At 47.5% G+C, this 20,876-nt stretch overlaps 1 protein-coding gene across 1 annotated transcript; it reads right to left on the bottom strand.

The window, feature by feature from the left end:
- COPZ1 (COPI coat complex subunit zeta 1) lies at positions 1–20,127 on the bottom strand. The gene is made up of 9 exons (XM_060024913.1): positions 20,082–20,127; positions 8,907–8,975; positions 7,535–7,616; positions 6,816–6,907; positions 5,545–5,600; positions 3,947–4,024; positions 3,739–3,790; positions 2,237–2,275; positions 1–1,422 (listed from the first exon to the last, which is right to left on the bottom strand). The coding sequence occupies exons 1-9, from the start codon at positions 20,097–20,099 to the stop codon at positions 1,375–1,377; spliced, it is 534 nt and encodes a 177-aa protein (XP_059880896.1). The 5' UTR covers positions 20,100–20,127; the 3' UTR covers positions 1–1,374.
- Between the last annotated feature and the right edge of the window lie 749 nt (positions 20,128–20,876).

The following is a 20,876-nucleotide window of genomic DNA, read 5'->3' as shown; positions in this document are numbered from 1 at the left end:
AAAAGAAATGTTTTATTCCTCTCTGCGCAGAGCAGTATATGAAGGTGGCTATCATGCTGACTCCGCACATCTCTTCCACAAAAATGCCCCTCCAGGTCCAGGATGCCCAGTTACCCGCCCAGTTACCCGCCCCCTTGGAGAACCGGCAGTTGGTGGGTGCGGGCAGGACGCTAAGTCTCAGGAAGGTTTCCTGAGACATTTTTGTGGGAAGTTTTGGGTCAAGGGGAGAGATGACCCAACAGTGGGTGTCCCATCCTCTGTCTTCCTGGGGAAATCCAAATCCCAAAGGTCTTCTGAAGAAAGGCACCTCTCTCAGCGACCTAGGGAAGGGAGGCGCCCAGACCTACTGCCTGGATGTAAGGCTGAGGCAGAGAGTGGACAGGGTTAAGCAGCAGAGAACGCAGACCCAAGGCAGAGGAGTGAGGTGCATGTGGGAGAGAGAAGGGGACTGCAAGAGCCCAGAGGCCCAAGTCATAAATTCCACCCTGTCCCCAGTTCTGAGCAGAAACTCTTCTTCCCAAGACTGGAATGGAGTTTTAGATCACGGACTGGCTTTGCTCCAGAGCACAGACAGGGCAAGCCAGGCAGAGCTCGCACGGGTAGTGAAGGTGGAAAGTTAAGGTATCAAACTGAGAGACAGACACTCCCACACCGAACACTCACAGACCACAGCAGTTTTGAAGCTATAAGCCAGGATCAGGGTAAAAAATGCAGCTGTGTCTGAAATACAGAATTTTATAAGCCCTGTCCAATAAAATTTAATCACTGCTCCTTCCACTCGGTCCCCTGACTATGAGCTGTTCCCAATCTTTTTTCCAAGGCTGGGGGCCTGGGCAGTAAGAAGGAATGGGAGAAAATACCGAGTCCAGCAAGCGGGGCTGTGGCTGAGACTTCATCTGCCTCTCCCCACCCGCACTCCTTCTATAGAAAAGAATTCTCTCTCTCTCCCCTTGCTGGACATATGGACTGTTGGGATGAAGGCCGGGTAAAAGCAAAGGGAGGAAAACACTCAGCACATTCTTTCTCCTGCTTTGATCTGAAGTGTAGCTGCAGCAAAGGGCACAGAAGCGGAGGAGAAAATATGGGGGATAGGAGAGCATGGGAGTATAATCCAGTCGAGCAAGGAAGAGGGTGCTCCCCCTGCCCTGTGTCCAAATCTGCTGAGAGCTTTACTCCCAGGACTGCAAAAAGGAGTGAGAAGGAACGGGAAGCGTATACGGGTTTGCGAGGGGGCAACCACAGACAGGATGGAGATTTAAGGATCCCTGTTATCCCCGAGATGACCCTGAGAGCATCAGTTGGGGGGCTGGATGAGAAGTCACAGCAGACATGTGGATTTTTTGAGGGGGTGAGGAGCCAGGAACAGTGGGGTCTTCACCGAAGGAGTGACCACTTGATCTGTTCTTTGGCTGACTGCAGCACCTGCAGGGACAAGGGTGGCATTGAGGGGCTTGCTGGGGGGTGGGGGTGGGGGGACGGGGCTCTCCTTCCCCTCACTTGCCTTCCCTGTCCTTAGAAGACTGGCAAATAGAAAATCCCCAAGGGTAGAGGGATGGGAAGAAGCTCTCTAAGGCCCTAGAGGACTATCAGTTTGGGAAATTCCAAAAAAATTCAAGTCCACTGGGGGGATGAAGAGAGAAGAGGTATACCTGGGAGGAAAGAAAAAAAACTGGGGGTTACCGGACATATGCTGAAGTGGGGTGGTAGGGGGAGACTTTTACCACATCCAGATGGACCTCTTGGTAAGAATTCCAAGTGGGTAGAAAACAGAATCCCTCCCTGGCCCCACTCCGCATCAGGTAGACAATCTCTGCAAAGTAGCAAGATCGATCTGCAAAACCTGCATATTCTAGAATGTGCACTTCCAGCTTAGCCCTCATTTGAATAATAAGAGAAAGACAGAGAGTGTGTGTGTGTGCACGCACACAGATCGTCTGCTTAAGGCAAGCCTCTGCTGGGGAATAAATCACTGAACGAGGCATCAGGCAGGGAGGGTTTGAAGGGTACAGAGCAAGGCTGACAGCCTACTGCTCATAGGAAACGGATAGGAGTTGGAGTGGGGTAGGGAGCGGTGGGCTATATGAGCCCCAGTTTTCCGGACTAGGAGGGAGCCCAAGAAGATATGTCTTCAGTCTCTAGTCTCCTGAATTCAGGCTTGGTGGGTTGGCGTGGAATACCACGCTAGCCTCTTTAGTGACCCAGTCCATCTGGAGAGGACAAAGGAAGAAAGTCATACCTGAGACACGGTCTGCTCCGTAAGGGGGACATCTTCTCCCTATGGCACAGAGAGACAAGCATTCAGCGTGGAAGAAAGCTGGAGTAAGACCTGACTGAGGTGGGACAATGGAGAAGGAAGAGGTGGTCCTTTAATGTCATTTTATTTATTTATGTATTTTTTGCGGTACGCAGGCCTCTCACTGTTGTGGCCTCTCCCATTGCAGAGCACAGGCTCCAGACGCGCAGGCTCAGCGGCCATGGCTCACGGGCCCAGCCGCTCCGCGGCATGCGGGATCTTCCCGGACCGGGGCACGAACCCGTGTCCCCTGCATCGGCAGGCGGACTCTCAACCACTGTACCACCAGGGAAGCCCAGAGGTGGTCCTTTAAACTGAAGCAAAGGGCACATGCCCTAACCTTCTCAGTCCCTCCTAGGGACTAGTTAGTACAGCCACAGTTTTACTTGGCCAGAGGGACTGTTGAGCAAAAAAGGGTCATTTCATCCATCTTCTGTTTTAAGGCAGGAGGACTTCTTAAAAGATTTATTCCATTCCAGGTAATCAGCAGGTTGTCTGATCCTCAACTTGGGGATGGGAGACCAGATTCCCTAGTCAGAGAAGACCTTCCCCGAATATCAATATCACTAGGGAGAGGATAAGGGGGAGCCCAGGGTAGTTTAATGGATCCCGCAAGGCCTGATGGTAACAACAGCATGTTAATTTGAAGAAATAAACTGCTGCAACAGCAGCCTGAGAAGGGGAAGGAGGGAGTTGGTGAAGGCGGTGGGGGGTGGGGTGGGGGGGGACCTTCTCTCTTGCCACATAGAGACATATGTTAGAGGAGAAGATTAAACTATGCAAATGGAGCCCACGGCAGTTAAGGGAGAAGATTTCCCATTACCCGGCACTGTCAGCCTTCACTCTGTGGAGGTCAGAGCCGAGACATTCTGTGAATGGAGAGACTGGCTTTGCTCAGGCATCTCTGCACCCCTACAATTTGCTGGCAGGCTCTCTCTGCACCCAGCTGACTCGGAGCTTTCTCTGGTTAACTCAGTGGCCTCTTTCTGCTACCACTAGCACCAAAGAGGACAGAGGTTCTGGCAAATAAGTACTTCCTGACGGAGAGGTACTGTTCTCAGTCCTAAAAGACTTTAAAAGACAAGGAAGACATTCCTCTGCCTCAGGTAATTGGGATTCATCCCCACAGGAAGAAGAAGCCAACCTCAAATTCCTTTATCGTTTCAGAACCATCAATATTGAAGTTCCCTTTATTTCATCTTTGATTTAATAAGTATGTATTAAATGTCCACTCTGTGCAGACTGTATGAGATGCTAGGTACCAGGTGAGGGGCAGAAATATATTCCTCCTGCTTCCCTTCTTTGAGACAATGAGAATTTGAAAGGGAAGGAGACAGTATTCCACAAGTATGTATTCTACAAGCCCCAACCCTTAGATCATTTAGCAGGTCTGGCCCTGGAGGGTGAGTAGATGGGGGATGTAGGGGGGAGACAGTCCTGCTTACCCTTAACGCCACCCGGTGTACCACTTGCTGGGGATCGCTCTCCAGGATCACCCTGAAAAGACAAAGAAGAGACCATTGTTCACTCTGTCCTGAAGAACCAACTTAGTGTGGGGAAACTGGTCACTCGGCCCACTTGCCTTCGGACAGGGGCAGTGGCCCCACCCCTCATCCCAGATCCAGGGAGGTCCAGGGAGGTCAGAGCACTCACCCTCCGTCTACGATTTCATCCACAGCCAGGAAGAGCCCCTCCATGTTCTCCAGCAGAGCTCGCTTTTCTACGTTTTTCCTGAGTCCCCGAGAGAAGAGAAAACCCAGCCTGAGTGTGAAAGGGATCCTAGGACATTGTCTGAGCTGGGGAGCCTAAACTAGACCAATATGTGTCTCCACGAACCACACAAAGAAGTAAATAAGCACTTTCTGACTAACCCATTCTAACTCCCTTCCTACTCTTTTTTTTTTTTTTTGCGGTATGCGGGCCTCTCACTGTTGTGGCCTCTCCCGTTGCGGAGCACAGGCTCCGGACACGCAGGCTCAACGGCCACGGCTCACGGGCCCAGCCGCTCCGCGGCATGTGGGATCTTCCCGGACCGGGGCATGAACCCGTGTCCCCTGCAACGGCAGGCGGACTCTCAACCACTGCGCCCCCAGGGAAGGCCCCCCTTCCTACTCTTATTTGCTGAGTAACGATCAGGGATGCCAGGAAAGAGATTCAAAATATACATACAGTCAACTTCTGACTATTCAAGGGCTGATTTCCAGAGCTATTGTTTCTTTCCTACCTGCCAGGATGCTGCTCACAACATTGCTCATGAACACTGACATCAGTGGGTGGAAAAGAGGGAACACACAGAGCTAAAACTCAATCTAGAGGTGGCGGGAGGTGAGGAGGGGCTGAGTGCAAACTCTGTTTGCACTCAAGCTCTGATAAGCCTTCCAAGCTTCTCTCTGCTCCTACCACCAGCTCCCCCAGCTCTGCTCAGGCCTTGAAAAGAAGCCCAGCTAGGGGGCTGGGAACTGCCAGGGCCCGGCCTCCACCAGCCTCAGATCTGGTGGTTGGTGCATATGGCCAGTCACATCCGTCAGTTTGACTCTTTCACTAGATCACCGAAATGAAGTCTATTCCATCACCTGGCTAAGAAATAAATCATCCCCTTCCTGAGGAAATCTGAGCCATTCACCCTGCTGATTCTGTGGGGCTGAGAGTGCCTGCTGTTCTGCTCTGTCCGGATGGCTGTCTGTACTGGGTTCACTTGGGAGCCCTGGATGTTTTCAGGAAAAGTATCTCGTCTCTCTTCTATTGCCCACCTGCATGGGGAACAGAGGGCTGGAGGGGAGGTGGATGGGGAGGAGACGGTAAAAGGCACATTCTTCCTGCTCTCTAGAAGGAAAAACTAAGGGCCAGACGTGAAAAACTGTGAGTGCTGCCTCCGTTCCCAGGGTGCTGGTGTTGCATCTGGGACATTTCCCAATGCTTGCCCTTTCTCTACCTCGAATGTAAAGAATGAAGCCCGGGAAGGCACCTTGAGCGTGCTTGGAACTCTGACAGAGCCACTGGGGGATGCGAGAGTAGGCACAGAGGCAAAGATTCTGCTCCCTCCCAGTCCCTTTTCTCAGGAGAACTATTCCACAGGAGTAACACACTCTCCCATCCAGTCCTCCCCATCAGTGCAAATTACTCTGAAATAATAAGCCCGACTTCTCAAGGTAAATCAACTCCCCAGAGCCTCTGCTCATCCCCCACAAATCCCTGGACCTGAAGAACAGTGACTGTCTCTCGCAAACAGATGTCAAGAATGGCCTGCTCACCTCAGCATCTGGCTCAGTGAGTCGAAGAGGCAATTCAGAACAGCCATGAGCATCAGCTGTTTGGAGACAGAAGAAGCAGGAGGATAAGGTTTAAGGCCCTGAAAGCTGCTACCTGAAAACAAAGCCCTCTAACTCATTAAGCATCAAAAGACACAGGCCTTCACAAACGACCAACAGCATAAGGTGGAAGTGAGAGTAAAACAGGAAGACGACCCGTGGCTTCCCACAGAAATAAATTCTGCTTCATGACTCCATAATTTTAGGTCTCTCTTTGACCAGACTGTTCAAACAGAACTTTCCTGTCGCAGTCTTCTTCATGTCTTTACCAACCGTATGTGTGTTACCCTATGTCTTCGGTAGAAAAATCATTAACCAAGCAATAGCTGAGGTCAGACTGCTGTCAAAAGAGAATGGACTTTGGAGTCAGGCAGATCTGGGCTTAAATCCCAGCCGAGCCATATCTAGATGTGTGACCCTGGGAAAGTTGTCAGTTTGAACCACATGAAACTGCCACTTTTGTAGTCCAACAGTGGTCAAATGTAAGTAATTTCATATGGTTCCTCAAGGTTTAGTTTCCTCACCTATAAAACAGGGGCACTAATGCCCAAAACTCATCGAAGTGCTGTAAGGTTAAATAACAATGTATTCTACAAAGCACTTACAGCAATAAGAACTCAGGAAAAGTTGGTTCTCTCCAACTTTGACTTTTGCCTCAAATTAAGTAGGGGCTTATTTTTACCTATCTGCTCTCCTAGAAGTTGTGACCTGAGGTAAATAGCTTTTCCTGAGTTTAGGAAGCAGGTTAGGACTACACCCACAGTCTTCAGAGAGCCACTCAGAACGTATGGCTTTGACGTGACCCACAATGTTGCCTAACTGACCCAAACTCAGTCAGGTGTGGACCCTTCACAGCAGGAGCAAGCATCCCCTGAACCCTGACCACACCTCAGAAATCCATCTCAAAAACACCATCCGGGGAAGGCCATTGACATTATACGTTAGTACGGATCAAAACATAGATAGTATGGATCAAAACACAGACGGTGTGTCCTACATGGACACAGGAATCTGGGAAAGCTTCCACTCTAGGTTGATTCAGGTGCTCAGCCGTGTCTGTGAGGCTGACAGGGATCTCCGACAACTGCGTTAGCCAGTCGACGCCAGAGGGACACAGGGACGCGGCAGTCCTAGGGCCCAGAACCAGTCAGGAGGTCCTGCCGGAGGTTCAGGAAGGGAGAGCAGAGACAGCAAAGAGGGGTGGGGATTCTCACCTCATTTTCATAGGAGCTGCCGATCACATAGAAATAGAGATCGATGCTGCTTTTGTATACCACTGTCAGGCCTTCCAAGAGGGCAATTTCACCTGTGGGGGGGACAAAGGTGGAAACGGTGGGTGGCCTGAGGCAAAGAAGTAGGAAAGAGGGAGTTACCATGAACTCCAGGTATCCAGCTGTGTGGGGCTGAGGTGAGGCAGGTCTTAACGACCCCCAAAGACTGAAGCGGACCTGCTTTTTCTTTTTGGGTGGTAGCAGAGGGCGGCAAGTGTACACTTGGGGGAGTCTAAGTATCTTCTCCTCTAACTGCTCCTGCCCCCCAGCCACCAGTAGCCTTATTTCCCTCGTTGTGTACGAGACAGGATACTAGTCAATCCTTCGGAGGTGGAAATGCAGAGCGGTCACCTTTACAGACTTCCATTTCCCTGCCCTAATGGACGCGGTACAACAAGCAGAGCTGCAGTTAAACTTGTCAAGTGAGGCCCATAAATCCGGGGGCTAGACAGGGAGCTAACAGCCAGCCTTCTAGCGCGGTATTCCCGCGTGGGGTACGCTCACCTCCCCATTACATTGCTGAAGAGTTTATTACATGAGGGGAGGAGGAAGAAAGAGAAGGAAGAGGCAGAGTCATTTCGCCCTTCCTCCGCCGCCCGCCGCCGCCCCCTTCCCGCTGTGGCTCTCCCACTGCAGGGAGTAGTGAAAGGAAGACGACCTACTGTCAGTCCGGTGGGTCTTGTTGAAAATGTTCTTCTCAAAGGCCTTTTGCTCCTTGACACTGGGGTAGGTGTCGTCATAGTACTGGTCAGAGGGAAAGGAGATGGGTTGGGTCATTAGAGCTGGGAGCCCAGAATGACTAGCGACTGTTTTGCCCTGGATCTTGGATTTCTCTCCTTCAAGGCGTGGGGTGAGGGAGAAATACTGACACGAAGAAGGGAGAACTACAGAGGCAGGGAATGGGCCGCAAGTAATTGGATACAAAACAAGGTTTTTAAGGACCATGCTACAAGCCACCCCGCCTCACGGTTCTCAGACCGTAAGGGCAAGAGGCCTGGAAGCCCTGTGATGAGGCTCTGCCCCATCTACATTCTAGGGCAGCAACCCTGAGGCCATTCCCAGGCGCCACCCCAGGTCAGGGAGCACTGCTAGAGAACACAAAAGGCACCAGGCCCTCACTGTGCGGAGCTGAGGAATGGGGAAGGGCTGCAAAAACCTCCTCTAAGGAAGGGCAAGCCCTGCCTGTGCTCTCTGATCTCCTGTATCTTAGCTTCCTTTCCAGTAAACTGGAAGAAGTGGGAGGCAAGCTAACACACTGTGGAGCCCACTCGCAAGCTCTCCCTGGCAAGGGGGTGGAGATGCAGGCTGCTAAATCGCTCTGCTCTTTAGGGGCTAATCCGCTGCAGTCAGCTGAAGACCTATAACAGGCCTGGCATTTAGTAACTGGATAACTGTTTCAAAAGGTGTCCTGCATAGTTACATCCAATTACAGGGAGGAACAGCTGGTGAATTCTGAACTAATCTCTACCTGCTGATTGATTTATGCTATGCTCGCCCGGAGTTAATCCACCAGGGACAGAAAAAATTTCTCCAGGAGGGGGAGAATACGGAGGGAGAGGAGACGGGTGTCCTTTCTCCTCTCTTTCAATAGATCCAAAGTTAGGAACATCCCACTGGGGAACTCAGCAGGTAACAAGCTTGGTGGTGACTGGAGACCTAGGACTGGAACCCTGGAGCTGCAAGAGAATTCCCTGGAAAAACCCAGGCAGGATGATGAGGTAGAAGAGAAAGGGACAGGAGTGATGGGCATGGGCAGGCTGCTTCTCACATCTAGACACTGCTTTGTTCAGAAACCAAGGTTCCAAAGTTTTTTTCTGTTCTGATGTTGATGACAAAGTCTAAGGATGGCAAGTAGGGAAGCAGGGCAACTAAGAGACAGGAGCAGTTTAGGTTTTATCTGGAGTAGTCAGAGGTAGATGGAAGAATTCTCAAAATTATGTGTGGGTGAATATGAGTTAATAGGGCCAGTCCCAAGATCCAAAGCTCAGAAAAAGTCTGTCTTTGCTCCTAAACTAATCTGAAAGGGAATCTCACCTTGGCAAAAAGTCGATCTCCGTCATTGTCCAGAATCAGGATGGCTTTGACAGTATACAGGGAGGGTTCCTGAAGAGATATGAACATACCTTCAGTCCTGAAGGCTCTTGCCACCATTAGCAAACCAGATACCTTCCCCTGGCCCCACTGGGGCTGCAAGGGGATACAGAGGTGCCTCTGTAGGTCCCCTATCCCAACCTGGTTAGAGTTTGACATTTCCCACTGAGAATGACCAAGTGGTAAATGAACTGAATTGAGGGAGGAGACATTTCAACAAAGGACCCAAAGCAGCACCAGAGAAACAATTTCTATGAGCCAGACTCACAGAGGGCTTAATATTTGTTATTTCCAAATATTATGCTACAGTTATTTTCCAAATTACTCTCCCTCCCTGGTCTCCCAGGCACAGGTGGGTATGGAATGTGGAATGTAACCAGATTAATTAATAGGCACTGCACGAGGCTTTTTGAAAATAGCATTGACTGCCCTAGTGTACTTGGAAGTTCCTGCAGTCCCGATGCAGTAGCAATGCAGAGGTATAAAGAAAGCCTTCCCTACCTAAACCACCCACACACTGAGCAGATGGAAACAAGCACGCGTGCACGCACACACTCACACACAGACACACCAGTTCTGAATGCAGCCCAGAGAGACATCCATCTTCCAAGACTTCCCCTAGGAGCTCAACTCCTCTACTATACCCTGACGACCACCACGTAACTTGCCAAGACAAAAAGCAATCTGAATTTGTGGTAGTTAAGAAGCAGTAAGAAGAGGCTCCGTCTAAGAAACACTCTGGAGCCTGGAGACAAGGAGCAGGGGTGGAGTGTTCTTTCACAACCAAAAAGCAACCTTTGAGGAAACTGGCTCCATAAAGAAATCAGGGGCTTCCCTGGCGGTCCAGTGGTTAAGACTCCGTGCCTCCACTGCAGGGGGCACGGGTTTGATCCTTGGTCGGGGAACTAAGACTCTGCATGCTGTGTGGCATAGCCACAAAAAAAAGAAAAAGAAAAGAAAAAGAAATCAGAGTCTCAGCCTTAACAGTTACACTAAAACTCAAAGCATATCACTTTGCAAAAGCTCCTTCACTCCGGCAACTTCCAGGGAACCAGGTAACAGGAAAGGAAGAAGAGGAAGGGAAGGGAGCCCGTGGGATGTGTACGGAAGGTGTCTGCAGGCTCACATTCCTCGACTTTCTCATCAGCGTTACTTACCGTGGATATCCTTCTCCCGTGCTTTGAGACAAGAGTGTTGCTTTGCTACCTCCGTTTCCTGGCCCTACTTAGGAAACCCACAGCCTTCACAGGGCCAAACATATTCTCCGAGCGTATGTTTAACGAAGACCCAAAGGTGATCAGGAAAGATTCACTGCCAAGGATCTGCAGCCTCTACAAAGGTAAACTATCCCATAAGGCTCCAGGAGGTTTATGGTTCCATGCAAAGAACCAACCTTAGCTCAAGAAGTTAAGAATGAGAGTAAAGGGAACCCAGTCTTTTGAGAACAGGGTGATAAAGAAGGTAAGCTTTCCCCACTTGGATTCTTGAGGACAGAAATTTTTGTTTCTTTCACTGATTTATTACAAGTGTCCAGAACAATGCCTGACATATACTAAACTCTCAATATTTATTGAATGATTATGAGAATAAATGAAGTTTGAGAGTAAAGTAGAAATTTATTGATGCAGTAAGCATCTAGGGGATTCTTATAATTAGACATCCACGTACAGGTAGATTTTTTGGTGTGGCCATTTTGGGTGATATTACTACCAAGTCATCCTCCTCTGACAGACATTCCTTAAAGCTGCCCATGCTACACATATTACTCTATGGAACACTCTCTCAAACTAAGGGACTCTGTCTAGCAGAAGGACGTCCTCTAGAGTCTCATCTAAAAAGTCACAGATAAAGCAGCTTTCCTAACTCCTAATTCCCCACAGAAAGATCTTCCCATAAAGCAAGCTCAGTTCTATAGCAACTTGGATCCTCGATTCACCAACAGGGAGACAGTCATGGGAATGAATTTTCTTAACAGAGGAAAAGCAGTCCATAAGGAAGGAAATTTAGAAGAAATCATTTTTCCCACAACATTTTCCCTGGAAATCTTTGGCTCTGTTTCGCTATCCGCATTCACAGCAACCTTAGAGAGCTTCCCAATGGTTGAAGCCGGGCATTGATCTGGCGCAGGTAACTCGTGCCTGCAGCCACAAAGTCTGGCATCTCTAGAAAGGATGGGATCCCAAAGCAAAGAAAAACCCTTACGGCAGGACTTCCCTGGTGGTGCAGTGGTTAAGAATCCACCTGCCAATGCAGGGGACATGGGTTCGAGCCCTGGTCCAGGAAGATCCCACATGCCACGGAGCAACTAAGCCTGTGCGCCACAACTACTGAGCCTGTGCTCCAGAGCCCGCGAGCCACAACTACTGAGCCCGTGTGCCACAACTGCTGAAGCCCGTGCGCCCAGAGCCCATGCTCTGCAACAAGAGAAGCCACCGCAATGAGAAGCACGCGTACTGCAACGAAGAGTAGCCCCTGCTCACTGCAACTAGAGAAAGCCCGCGCACAGCAATGAAGACCCAACACAGCCAAAAAATTAAAAAAAAAAAAAAAAAAAAAAAACCTTATGGCCACCAGCCAACTAGGACAGTCAGACAGTCCTCTGTGGCCAACAGGGTGAGAGAGTGCCTAAAACAGCCAGCAAAAAGAGAGACAGATTCCTAGGTCCTGCTCCTGGCTCTTTTCACTGGCTTCCTAGAAGACGCAATCAAGGAAACCCCCAAAATAGAAACCTGGATCTTCCTGGGAAGGATAAAATACAGGCAAAGGCAGGCAACGAGAAGACCAGAAGGGACCGTAAGTATGAAAAGGGTAAGATGGCACTAGAGAAAAGGCTGGTCATTTCAAACTTCCAAAGAAATGACCACACTAAATACAGCTGAGAACTTAGGCAAGAGCTTAAATGCTGCTTTAATTCTCCACTCTGCTACAGCCAGAACTGGCAGCTTCTCCTTTACTTCTCCTGCCACCTCCTGACTGCAGCTGGTTCCACTTCAGCCTGGGACCTTTACCTCTCAGGAGTGGGGAGGGCCTGGAGTTCCTCTCATATCATAACCAGCCAGTTTAAAGGGCCCAGAAGCCATTACTGATAATGTAATTTCATTTTAAGTTTTTCACAAAGGGCACGTTTATAAATAACTCCCAGCTCTTGAGAAATGGGCTTCCTGGACAATGGACTAGGCTTGACCCTGTAACACATTAAACGCTGATTATTGAGAAAGACACTACAAGCTTAGGACCATGTTCAAAGGATTTAAAAGGTCTATTCTTCCCTCCCATTCCCAAATGGGTAGCTGCTAGAAAGCTTTCGAGACAAAGTTCTGTGATGCACTGACTTTCAGAGAGCCACAGCCTGAGTGTATAACAGAACTTCACCTCAAATGCTAATGGTGCCTGGAAATGATGTGCAGGCAGACTGGTGTCTGGGACGGTGGGTGGCTCGGATAGATTTTCATGTCCATTTTTATTATCAAGAAAACTAGACTGGACTCCTCAGGAGAGCTGAAACAACACCGAATGAGCAACGAGCCTGCTGCAAACAAGTCTTATCTCAATCACGGGCTTCTGAAGCCTGGTGAAAAACATCAACATCTCCCAGCATCCCCTACCCCAGCACACAGAGGACTAGAAGGGAAGAGTCATTCCTCGTGCTGCCCCCTGTGGGCCTTCGGATGACCTGCAGCTTCCTCAGGATTATAGTCATTAGCAAAAACATTAAAAAGGCAACTCTGGAGAAAAGCTCTCTATTTGTGTGTCTTGTAAGTCAATCTAGGAGAGATGGGCCCTGAAGAAGCACTGAATTAAGTCTATCCACAATGTATATAGTAAGAGGACACTCTGGGGTAAGATCATGATACGCCACCAGAAGAGGACTAGGGTAGTGTTTGGAGCAGGTAGACAGGATATTTGAGGCCTATGATTAATTATTTTATTTGATCCTTTGTGGGGGATGGAGGAGGAGGAGGGAGGGAGCCAAGAAGTCTTTGTGGATTTAGAGGATGCTATCCACAAAGCTGAAAGGACACAAGTAAGAATCTGGTTGAGATTCCTAGAAAGTTCATTCCCCACTTGTAAAGAAATCTTTATGGCCATGCCAAAAAGTAGTACCCTGGCTTGGCAATGGGTCTCCATCAACTAGAAACAAGATGCTCTTCCCTCAACCCGATTTACAAAGTAAAACCAAGACAAAACCAAAACCAAGAGAAATTTCTAGACACCACTCCCAGCCCCACATGGCTAAGCAGGTATTTTGCTCCCTGATTCCGTGCCAATTTCTTTAAAATGAAAAGCTCCTCTGGGATTGAGGGCTCCAATTTGCCAGCCACAAGCCTGGGGACTTCAGATGAAAAGAAAAGAAGAATTAGGCAAAGGTTTTGCCAGAGGACAGTTTTCATATACTACCCAGGGGTTTGCTGAGATTCAGGCAGCACAGCTCAGGAAAGAATAGGAGCCACAGGTACCACAGAACATTACCCATCTGACCTGAGACCAAATATTGGTTAAGAGGAAACTGAACACAAGTCTTAGGAAGGAAGAACTGTTGGCAGGAAGAGCCACCTAGAAAGAATCTTCCTATCTGACACAGATACAAACCATGAAAGCATGGTCACCAGAAGTCTGCCACTACAGGAAAAAATGTCTCTAAACTCCTTTGTTATAGTCTGCATCAGCCATTAACTCAAGTTCCACCTTTCTCTGGGACTCAGCTTTCTCATCAGTGAAATGAGAGGCCTGAGCTAGATCAGTTAATAACTTTTCTGAGTTACAGCAGACCCCCTTTGATAAGCTGACGAAATCTATGGACCTTGTTACCAGAAAAAATACACATTCACAAATTTTTATGATTTCAAGGAGTTCATAGACCTAGGTTTAGAATTAAATGAGATTCTCTCTGAAGACAAAAACACAGTGCAGGGAGGGGAGGAAAAAAGGGGGAAATGAGTGATACTTTTGTAAATCACCCCCTGTCCTCTGCCAGGCACCAAATAATGACTTCAAGAAGTATGTGTGTGGCCTTCATAAATTAATAAATGATTGAGAAAACTAACACAGCCAGCAGGGGGAGCTAAGGTCAGCACCACACCCCTCCAGCTTTCAGTATTAAATTTCGCAGCCGTGGGACAGGCAGGACAAAGATAACCAGGCCTCAAGCTCTTCAGGAATGCAAAGTCTCAGGTCCTTTCTTAAAATTCCAAAAGCTTGTCTGCTAGAGAATTTTTTGCCCAGGGGGTCACACAGTCCCTAATTCTTCAACTATTCTGGAAATGAGAGAATTACAGAAATGAGGGGACAAAGCGAGGAGCACTGCTGGGAAGACATGAACTGAACAAGCAGAAATCACAGTACTCCACACCTGAGGCCTGAGAGCAACATTAGAACTTCCTGCCTGCCCAGTTTGATAATCCAAGAGCTCTCATTTAAATATCATGCAGCAAAGGGAAAAATCAAATGGGGCTAGATCTATTTCTGATGAGTCCTTGCTCATGATGGGTATCATAATTTACTCCCCACCCCACCCTCCATCTGCTTCTGAAAACAAAAAGGTAGTCTCTGAAAGACTGAATTGACAGCCTCTGTGTTCATCTTTCAGTCTACTTGCTCCCCCAAACCAACCCCCGAGACAGAACTGCTCTCCTCTCCCCTAGTTTCAGCCTCCCTCTAAAAACTACACAAATAGTAGAAAAGGAGTTGGAGAAAATTGGTGGACAGGGCTGTCCAGGCCAACTGGCTGTGGATGGGGATATCTGCCTTAATAGTGGGAATATTAAAAAGCCAAAACAGGAGATGTAGGCTTCATCTGCAGCATGTAAGACTTAGGTTACACAACAGGAAAGACTTCCTGAAGAGGTGAGGGTAGTCAAACACCGGAAGAGGTGACACAGGCCAGGGAATCTAAGGACAGGAGAACTCCTCTAATAATCTGATCTGAGGAAAAGCCTATTCTGTGCAGAATCAGCTGAGGCAGAATGTGAGAGGGCCCTTGCCAGTATGGATCTCTTATAATGTGCATGGACCCAACCTCCTCATCCAGCTTCATCAGATGCCCATGGGCACTCTGCCTTCCATCTTCCTAATTACTCTAGCAGAAGTGGGTAGGTAGGCACTAATTCTTTACCCATTCCATCCTTTATTTGCTTCTCTAGCTCCCCTTTCCATAACCGGTTTTCTTGTCAGTAACCTGACTCTAACCAAGTCATAGTGATGGACTAAAGTAAAAAACAGTAGGGCTTCCCTGGTGGCGCAGTGGTTGACAGTCCGCCTGCCAATGCAGGGGACACGGGTTCATGCCTCGGTCCGGGAGGATCCCACATGCCGTGGAGCGGCTGGGCCCGTGAGCCATGGCCGCTGAGCCTGCGTGTCCAGAGCCTGTGCTCCGCAACGGGAGAGGCCACAGCGGTGAGAGGCCCGCGTAATGCAAAAAAAAAAAACAAAACAGTAGCAAGTATCTAGCTGAAAAAGACCCTAAATCTGCCACTAGGCTCCCTCAAATATCTGGATAATTGCATTCATCCTCTGCCTCCCAGGGAAGACCTGGCTTCTCAAGGGTCTGGCTTTCTTCACATGGAGGCCCCCTCCTCCTCTTTTGACTGTGTGACAGCTCCCCCAGACCTCTGATATAATTTATACCTTGCCGGGGACCAACTCTTTCCCACCACTGTGAAGGAGAGGGAAAAAATACATATAAATACGTCGGAAATCTATAACGAGGTCTTCTTGGAGGGCAGGACATGGGGAGAGTTAGAAGCAGCGTCAATTGCTCTTTAGGGGTTTTAGTTCAAGCCGAGGTCTGCTTCCAGCAATCAACCATTAAAACAAGCCGGCCAGAGTAACAGCACAGTTTATTCTGATCATTTAATTTGAAGTGTCAATAAATTAAACTTCAATCAATTAAACTAGGTGTGCAATAACCCAGATGGACACCCCGACACCAACATAATCACAATAAAAATTTTTATGGTTGCCAGGGACCTCACCGGGGGCAGTGCTGGCACTGCTCGCGCCCTAGCTGAGAAATATATCTCCACAGTGCAGGAACGAGGAGATTGCTTCTCCTAACGAAATGGACGGGCCAGGCACCGGCAAGGACGCAGCTGGGAGAGGGGCACAGGGGACTGCCAGGAACGAGATGGGAGTGCTTTGGGGGCTTAATGTAATTGATACCTTTGCCCAGAGCAGGGGGAGGGGGCATTTAGGCCAAGTACCTTTACTGTTAGTGCCAAAAGAATTTAACAAAAGCCCCATTAAGATGATTCAGGAAGCAAAGGCCACAGAGCCATATGAACCTTTAAGAGTCACTGATGTATTCTGCAGTTTCTTCCTCCACACATACACATGCTCTCGTGCACTCTGGATGCCCTGATTTTTGAATGAGGCTTAGAATTCAGGATCTGGTTATTGTTTTAGGATAGAAATTTATTAAGGGGAGAGTAAGAATAAAATTAAGAAGTCTAGTCCAAAAAGCACTGGAAAAGCACTCAGAAAGTGAATCCAGAGAGGATTAGGAAAAATGAAACCTATGAGGAAAGATGTAAGGATCTAGACTGCTAGAGTAATTCAGTTTTGAGGAAAAAAAGGGTAAAGAGGGGAAGGAGGAAGGGGATAAGTCATTATCTTTAAGATTCCATAGGTTATTAATGGCGAATGGTGACCTGCAGAGATCCCTCTCTATTCACAACTAAGAGAGTACCAGCAGAAGACAGCAGGAAAGGAGGAAGCTGAGTCCAAAGATGCGGGCTGGGGGCATTATTATCAAGCACTGGGAATGGAAGGAGATGAAAAGAGACCCGAGAAAGATCAGACAAATCTGCTTGAAAGGCAGGGCTGGGTTACCTAATTCAAGAAAGAAACGCCACCCACTGTAAAGTACCTAAATGAAGGGAACCTATTGGCATTTAGAAATTCCCATAATCAGATCAAATTTCAAATGATGGTTCTTCTTGCCCCCCTCTAGCTTACTCTTCCCTTCTTCTAAACATCCTGTGGCTATGGGTCTTGTAGAGGTGAGGAGACAAGAATATGCTTTGATCAGGTTTCCCCAGAGGGCCAGCCAAACCAGGAAACAGAAATGTGAGAGGAGGAAGCCTAAAGGAACTTTAGAAGGTATCTGCCCACTCTAAGGAGTGTTTTGTTAAATACTATCCAGGCACAGTAAACTCTTTAGCTCAGCGGAGAGCTAAGGTAAAATCCAGGGAATTCGTTATACTTTTCATAACAAAGATGGTGACCTAGGAATTAGGGGATGCCGCTGAGTACACAGAGCAGATGAGATAAAAAGGAACAGTAAGGAAGGGTGATTGTGAGCCAGATGGAGCGAAATTTCGTGGGCCAGTAGGTGAGGGTAGTGAGAAGAGAAATAAAAATTTAGGAAATACCACCTGATTCTCAACCACGGTTCCTCATCTGAACCACTGAATACTGAAAATTATTTAAATACTATTTTGTCACTTCTCCCAAGGATAGTACAAAACTAGTGTCACTGTGTAAACAGAGAAGCTGATCCATTACATACAATGATGCCTTAGGGCATTAGGGCTTAATTCTCCCCAGGAACTCCAGTTGAGAAGGGCTGGAATGGTGAGAAAGGTACATAAATTCTTATTGGGGGCCCAAAATATATTGAAAATAGTAAACAGCACACACACACACACACACACACACACACACACACACACACACACACGTTGGGAAGGGCTGACACAGAGGAAGGAAAATACTAATTTAATATCCTAAGAACTCTGGTGACCAGCACAAGAAATGATACCTATTGGTACTTTGTCCCCAACAAAAGCTTTATATAACTGATAGCTGAAAGTACAATTTGGCATACTGAAGACGTGGAAAGCCCATGATGAGATAACATCAGAGAGACACTTGGTCTGGGAGGCTTAGGAGTCGAAAACTAATCCTAGTCTTGATTGTGCTTCCTTGAGGAAGCCCTTTGCCCTAAACCTTCGTTTCCCCTTACCCCATCGAACAGGTTCCTCATGACAAAGAATCAGTAAGGTTTCTAGAGCAAACTTCAGAGGTACCTGACCAGGTCAGCAAGGATCTGTAAATGCAGCATCTTAGGTATAGATTAAAATGGATATAAGGAAGAAGCAGGTTGAAACAGACTTCGCTGAGGAAGCAGAGACAAAAATTGAGGTAAGAGAAAATGTGAGAGACTTTCACATGTAACTCCCTCAGTTCAGCACTACACACAAATCCCTTGTTAAAAGGGCTCCTCAAGTAATATCGCCCTCACTCCTTTACCTCTAGGCAGGCTCCCTTCTAAACAGATCTAGGGGGCAGTCTAAAAATTTCTTAAACTTCCAAAGAAACTAATTCCCTAGAATTTATCCCAGTCTGTTAACTGGTTAAGAATACTGGTTAATGGCGGGGGAGGGGGGTGTGGGGGGTGGTGGGATGAATTGGGAGACTGGGATTGACATATATACACTAATATGTATGAAATAGATAACTAATAAGCACCTGCTGTATAAAAAAATTAATCAAATTAAATTCAAAAATTAAAAAAAGATATAATTCACATACCATTTACTCATTTAAAATGTACAATTCAACTGTATTTAGTATATTCATAAAGTTATGCAACTCTCACCATAATCTAAGTTTAGAACATTTTTATCACCCCAAGGAAACCCCATACCCACTAGCAATCACTCCCCATCACTCTTCTCCTCCCATTAGCACTAGGCAATTACTAATCTGTTTTCTGGCTCTACACATTTGCCTATTCTAGACATTTGATATAAATGAAATCATATACTATGTGGTCTTTTGTAACTGGCTTCTTTCACTTAGCATATGTTTTCAAGGTTATCCATGTCGCAGCGTGTATCAGAGCTTTCTTTCTTTTTATTGCCAAATTGTATTCCATTGTATGGATATGCCACATTTTGTTTATCCATTCAGAAGGAGATGGACATTTGAGTTGTTTCCACTGTTTAGCTATTGTGATAAAGCTGCTATAAATATTCATGTGCAAAAAAAAAAGAATACTGGTTAACCGCTTGGTACAGAAAATGTCTTTAATAAGATTTTAAAAGCTTTCTACCTAGACTTAACCAACCCATATGATGGGAAGGAATTATCCCTATCTTTGTCATTTTGAAAGAGGGGAATTGAAACCTGTTATTCTCTTTTACCTGATGAGGATCTGGGTGTGTACATGTGAAGAGCTGAAGGAAAAAAAAAAGGCCTAGAGTTCAACTCAATTAAGGAGGGAGCAAAAAAAAAAAAAAAAAGGAAGGAGCTGGGAGCAAAACTCCTACTCCCACATATATATATGTTAAAATCCCCAAATTGAAAAAGGGGGGGGGGCGCATTTTTGAGAGAAACGCTCTGGTTCAGTTCTAAAGAAAGGGTAATAGTATTTTATTTTTTTGAACAAGAGAAAAGGATCACATGGACAGGGGAGCGAAAAGGCGCCCTTTAGCCACCAAAATTCTTATATAACTAGAGGAATAGTGGGCAACCCAGATCCTACAATAAAAATTCGCAAAGTTTAAATGAAGAGAGAAAGGAGAACAGAATAAGGAGTCGAGAATAAGGAAAAATATTCCACAATCCATTCTGACTCTATCAGGTATTCCAGAACTCTGATGGAATACTGATTCCTCATGATGCCAAATTTACATAGTAGGAAGCCGAAGAAGAAAATCGTGTTTTTTGAAGGAATATGACAGGGAATTATCAACGGAGAGTCACACTGTGACAACTACCAGGAGAAGCCTGTGATGACAAACACCTGCACTCTATTCTGACAATTTGAGGCGAGTTTGGAGTTTTGCGGAAATTCAAATCAGGATATCATCCACAATGATCATAATCAGAGGGAATCTGAAGGACCCCAATCCAGTACGCTCATGATACTATGTGTCCTAAGGACTCCATGTGCTCCCTTCAACTTTCCACTGACTCTGCCCTCTCCACGGCAGAGCTTCCTACTCTAAACCGAGGCTTTAGCTCCTTCACTAGGCCACACGCTTATTCCAGGGACCGGCAGAACGGCCGGACCCCGAGGATTACCCGGAACTCCCCTTTCTATCCCCTCCCACTCAGGCTGAACCCCGACTCCCGGCCCCTCTGCAGCATCTCGGCCGCCCCTCCAGCTCCTACCAAAATCAGCGCCTCCATCTTGCCCCGCAGCTGGTGCCGACGTGGAGCCGCAGAGACAACGCCGCCGCTGATTGGCCCTAAGTCCTCATTAGATCCCGCCCACAATGAGGGTTATTGGGCTCCCAGGTGTCAGCTATTACTGTATTAACCAATCAGTGTACTAGCTTACTTAGCGGAAGCAAGGTGTCCAGCCAGAAGGCGCAGGTATTTGATTGTCAGTTTAAACACTCAATAAAACAACAAAACCTCACTAATAAATGGGGCGGGAGGGTCAGTGGGGAGGGGTTGTTTCCATGGGGAACAGAGGAAGCGATTATTAATTTTCAATTGGCCGGGCTGAGGGCACATGATATCGTCGGCCGGATTTAGCAACTTTAATTCGCACTCCCTTTAGGGAGCGCTGTGTCTCTTTAGCCCTTAACACAGGCAGCTCTCGACGGACTCCTACCCTAATCCGCATTCCAGAGCCTCCATTAGGTCCCTGATGTCCACGGTTGCTTTGGGAAACACTGCTAGCTCTTCCTTCAGACTCGCTCAGATCCCTTCAGCATACTCGCAGAAAGTCTGCACAGCCATAGAGTAAAGGCACAAGATGCCCAGCGTGTTATTTAGATAAACCAAAGCCTCTAGAGGTTGATTGCTAACAGTAACAATCTTCCTGAGGTGGAGTCCTAGACTTTGCTTGACCCAGGGAGTTTCTAAAAGCAGATTTTCTTTGGCCGGACGTGAAACGGGATGTTAGAGCTTTGGAGACTAGAGAGGGGAGAGTAGGAAGGACAAAGGGATAAAGAGTCC

This window comes from Delphinus delphis, chromosome 11 (assembly GCF_949987515.2).
Source record: "Delphinus delphis chromosome 11, mDelDel1.2, whole genome shotgun sequence".
NCBI classification, from domain to species: domain Eukaryota; kingdom Metazoa; phylum Chordata; class Mammalia; order Artiodactyla; family Delphinidae; genus Delphinus; species Delphinus delphis.
Note: the sequence above shows the minus strand (reverse complement) of the source record. Positions and strands in the feature narration are given on the sequence as shown.